Below are 5,000 nucleotides of genomic sequence, written 5' to 3'. Positions count from 1 at the left end.
GCTGAAAACGGCAGTAATCTATGATGTAACGCATAGAACCTGTTGCATGGCTGATTGGAACGATCCCGGGGGCGGGGCATTTGCCCTCTACTGTCGTCCCCACCGCTGGGCATTTGACAGCTTAAGTGCTCCAGCCCCCGGGAATTTGCCATCCATAAGAATAAAAAGGCAAATTCCCGCGGGTTAGCCCTGGGGGGGGGGGGGGGGGCGCAGTTGGACTTGACTGATGCATTATATGTATGTTTCGTCCGTAAGCTTCACGATAGAAACAGTGTTTTAATAACCGGCATTTCTGTGCGAATTATACAAGCGGTTTAACAATAAACGGATGCTTGTCATTAAAATCAACAGATCAGATCGCTTTTAATTTTCCCCGTCTAGGCGATTCTCGAAAATAAATCAGTTGGAAAACGTACTGGCCCCAGTTGTTCAAACAATGGATAGCGCTATCCGTGGTATAAATCAACATCCAGTGGATAAGTATTAGCGAAACCAGTTGCGCTGCTACCAAATGGATAGTAATTTATTCGGTGGCTAGCGTTTATCCTATCCATCTACTGGGGCCAGGGATGCTTGGAACGAGTATTTTCACCTTGCGTTACACAACTGCGTTACACAAGTTTACACGTGTCAAATGCAAACACGAGCGCAAATGTTGCGCTAAAATGCAAACGCAAGAAAAAGAAAAAAAAAACATTTCTTGCGTATGCGCTTGTGTTGCGTTTGCATTTGCGTCGTACGTGTGAATCAAGCTTAATTTTCACGCATCATTTATCTCAAAAGATGATTACATGCATACCTGCATACATACATACATACATAGTTTATTTGAGCAGGTTACAAAATAGGCAAGACCAAAGTCCGGATGTGGACATGCAATAATCAATAATCAATCAGATAAGAGCATTGTTTAACATGTACATGATTGATATGACCTTTGATTTTTTGATGGATGGATAGGTATGTCATTCTTATTGCGGAATAGCACATCTTGAATGATGCTTTGTCCCTTTTAACAAGCATACGGGACCTTCAGCTGGCGCTGGGAGCAGAACAGCAAAAAGTTAGTAACTGCATCAGTATGACTACTTCTTGGTTCATTGCCCAATGTCTGCTGTCCCATCAGGTTTTTGTCGTTATTCTTGTTCTCTTGGCTCCTTTGCTTCTGTTATCTGCGTTGTTTTACTCTTTAAAGATCGCTGAGCGTGTCATAGTGAAAATAGCGTTGGGTGAACGCCATTTAAGTGGCATAGATGACTTGTTCGTACCCCAAGACACACAACACTTCAATAGCAGCGCGGTGTTTTGCTTAGAACACAAAGGCAGCCTTGAAGAACAACTAAACCTTTTCCGCCAAGCTATTTGGGAACGACTGGTTAACGCAAAGAAAGACAACGGAGAATTGATCTATTACAGAACTCGTTGCTATGTTCGCCCTGGATGGTTTCAGTACTTTTTCCGAGAGGACCGATCCTTCAAGATTGAAAATCACGTGCTCAAATGGGAGGGAGAGGTGCCCCGATCAAAAGAAGACTTGGAGGCGATTGTTTCCAAGCTGAGCATGCAGCCTTTGCCAGAAAGAAGATCTCCTTGGTGTATTGTTTGCATCCCAACAAACTTTGGTAGCAATGATATTTTTTTCGCAATAAGGATTTCACACGCTCTCTCTGACGGTATTTCTGATATGAAATTTCTCACTTACCAACTTCCTGATGAAGTTATCCCCCCAAAACAGACTCAAAACTCCTCGACCATGAACAGGATACTTTTTCTGGCCAAAGCAATGTTTTTAGCACCTAGATTCATTCTAAAGCAGCTCTTCTCTCCTGCTGACCGATCACTAATACATGGGCCAAATCTGAGTGGAGTCAAAAAAATTGTATGGAGTGAAGCACTTGACCTAGAGTTGATTAAAAAAATCAAATCAGCTACAGACACAACCGTCAATGATGTGTTGCTGGCCTGCATGACAATGGCACTAAGGAGGTACTTTCAGAGAAAAGGTGTTGAAAGTCCTGCTGACTTGACTGCACTTGTCGCTGTGAATGCTCGTCCACCAACTAAAGAACTTCACTTTGACAACCATGCCACATTGATCTTTACCAAAATGGCTGTAGCTACTGGTGGCATTCTGGAACAACTGTATGAAACACAAGCTCGCATGAACGAGATCAAATGGTCTGGTTTACCCATCATCGCATTAGGAATGCTTTTCGTTTCACAAGAAATGTGTCCACGGTTCTTGAGCACTCATCTTGACACATTTATGACCAAAAAAGCAAGTTGCGCTTTTTCAAATCTCCCTGGTCCACAACACATGTTCACTGTCAAAGGCAGCCGTATGAAATCTATGATGTTTTTTCCTCCACACAAGGATAATGTTGGAGTGTTACTATCCATTCTTAGTTATGCTGGGCAAGTCATTGTTGGAGTTCATGGTGATGCTACTGTGCTGCCAGATCCAGAGATTATTATCAAAGAGTTTGGAAATGCTGTGAATGAAATGGCTAAATGTGCTCCACAAAAGGTGGCAGTGGCTTGATCGGCAAGGAGCAGAAAAATGACTTTTTTCCATAATTGAGTCAAAGCCTACTCCTTGTGCTGCCAGATTAGACTGAGGTAGATTGAACATCATTTGTGGAGAGTAAGATAAAGTGTAATCAAGTTTAGTTCAACACACAGTTGAATTTAATTCCTGCATTAATCTGTATCCACAAAGTATCCATCCATAAGTATATTTTTATAGTAGTTAACTTTTATCTGTTTTTCTGTAAGTAGTAGCAGTAGCAAAGGTGATTTTAGTAATACTCTAGTAATTTAATATAATTATGGTTTTTATGTGTCAACACACCCTCAATGGAAACCAGCCAAGTGTTGCTGGGGCCTGCATTTTTCTCTTTTGATTTGAATATTTTACATAAAGTATTACCTACCTACCTTACCTATCCAAGGGAGGCAGGAGGGGAAAATAAACATTTAAGAATAATACTGTATTATGACAGATGCAATAAGAGAGGTAAAAAATGCAGACCTCTCAAGTCTCACGGTTTTGCTGTGAGACTCGTGGTCTCACAATGAGGCACAAAATTCTCACAGTAAACAGATTCATGCACCGATGGAATACACTTTCCTCAAATATTTTCATTTCTGCCTTGTAAAATTGATTTTCTGGCACCAATTCTGTAGAGATTGACAGTTCTTAGGTATATTTGTCGTATTTGATTGACTGGTTGACAAGACCTTGACCTCACAACCATATTTGGAAGACAAATGCCAAATAAGGTTATTGTTACCAGTTTGTCACATCTTTCAAATAACATTAATTTCTCTGTTGCTAGGGTCACATAATATTTTTAAGTGATAAACAGAAACAAAAACTTTATTTTGATGAACTGGTTTTAATTCTTTTTGATGCCATGAAGACATCTCCAAATTTTTTCCCATATCTCCAGGTTTTTGGTCTTTTGGGGTTGAGAGGTGTGAAAAATTGTTTTATTTCAGTTAAGATTTCATTTGGAGATGATTGTTTTAGGCTTTAGGATAGGTCAATATTTTGACAGATACAGAACTTTGTTTTCATAGCAAATTATAATTAAAATAAAGTGTGATAGACAGTGTGATCTAATTATTTGAGTTGCTAACTGTATTTCAGTAGAAAATAGATCAGTCTTGATGTTTTTTGTGGTTAATTTAGACCCACTGTCTTTGACATGCTCATTCCCTAAATTATAGTGTTATTTGTGTGATAGAGACAGATTAAGTTCTCCCTTAATTTCCCCCTTCTTAAGTTCCTCTAATCCCATGTTGGGTTAGAAAATTTATGTCCAAAAGCTTGCACAGCATTTTGCACCACAATATCAACATTGGTTTGGGGAAGAGGGGGAAGCCATAGTCTTTGTTTGTGAGCGAATGTCAAATGATCTTTAAGCTGAAAATTTTCCAAGAGTTTTGGTTTTGCCCAAGATTGTCCAATGCAAATGTCTTGTGGATTGAGGTTACACTTGACATGACTTGACGTTCTCTCAAGGTAAAAGGCCTACACTGTGTCATTGATGGTGCCGTGATGACAGCGCCTGCCTTCCACTAATGGGTAATAAATAAAGTGATTATTGATTATTATTTCCCAAGGATTTTCCTTATAAAAAACAGTATTTAATCTCATTTGATTAGTTTTAAAGGGGACATAGTTTTGAGTGGACCTAGGTGTTGTTAACCCATTTGAATAAATTGATTATTTCTGAGGGTCGTGAAGGGGGTACCCTGTGAGCAGAGGCCCTTCGATCTTCCTAGATAAGTCGGGAAGAGGAAGGGACCTCTGCCGGCCGGCTCGACATTTCGTGTTGAGCATGCGTTAAAAATTCAAACGTAACGTATTCGGGAGTCAGTCACGCCTGACTAGTAACCGCAAAACCACAAAACCAAAACAAACAGTAACGGATATTTTCGAACAACTCTGGCAAACACACGACAACCAAGGAATCATTTCCTCAAGATAGTTCAAGTTTTTAAATTGCCATTTTAATTTTTACTGAAAAAATTAATAGGTTTCTCAATTCTGGTAAACTAGCTTCTGTAACCGACATACGGAAAAATTCTCATGGGAATTTAGACAGTTTAAAAATTGTGACGCTGTTGTAAATTTAAGAAATATTGATGACGCGTGGCGATTGATCATGCGCACAAATAAAAAAAAACAGTATACAAAAATTTGGTTTTATCAACGGAGTTGATAATGTAAATTGGCCACCGTACAGAGATTCTAAAAGCTGACGTTTCGAGCGTTAGCCCTTCGTCAGAGCGATTCGCTCTGACGAAGGGCTAACGCTCGAAACGTCAGCTTTTAGAATCTCTGTACGGTGGCCAATTTACATTATCAACTCCGTTGATAAAACCAAATTTTTGTATACTACTTCCCCACCGACGCAGCACCACAGTTTCTTTAGAAACTACCCCTTCATTTAAAAAAAAACAGGTTTGGCAAGTTGAAACTGGACTGACTC

The 5,000-nt window shown here is 39.7% G+C and overlaps 1 protein-coding gene across 1 annotated transcript; it reads left to right on the top strand.

The window, feature by feature from the left end:
• The first annotated feature begins 1,081 nt into the window (after positions 1-1,081).
• On the top strand, positions 1,082-2,542 carry LOC137972326 (putative diacyglycerol O-acyltransferase MT1809). The gene has a single exon (XM_068819071.1). It carries the CDS (start codon positions 1,082-1,084, stop codon positions 2,540-2,542), a length of 1,461 nt encoding a protein of 486 aa, XP_068675172.1.
• The last annotated feature ends 2,458 nt before the right edge of the window (positions 2,543-5,000 follow it).

The sequence above is a fragment of the Montipora foliosa genome, chromosome 1 (assembly GCF_036669935.1).
Source record: "Montipora foliosa isolate CH-2021 chromosome 1, ASM3666993v2, whole genome shotgun sequence".
Lineage (NCBI taxonomy): Eukaryota > Metazoa > Cnidaria > Anthozoa > Scleractinia > Acroporidae > Montipora > Montipora foliosa.
This window is presented reverse-complemented; position numbering and strand designations above follow the sequence as displayed.

Coding starts and splice junctions, on each gene's coding strand:
- LOC137972326 (XM_068819071.1), top strand. CDS start 1,082: ATGACTACTTCTTGGTTCATTGCCCAATGTCTGCTGTCCCATCAGGTT.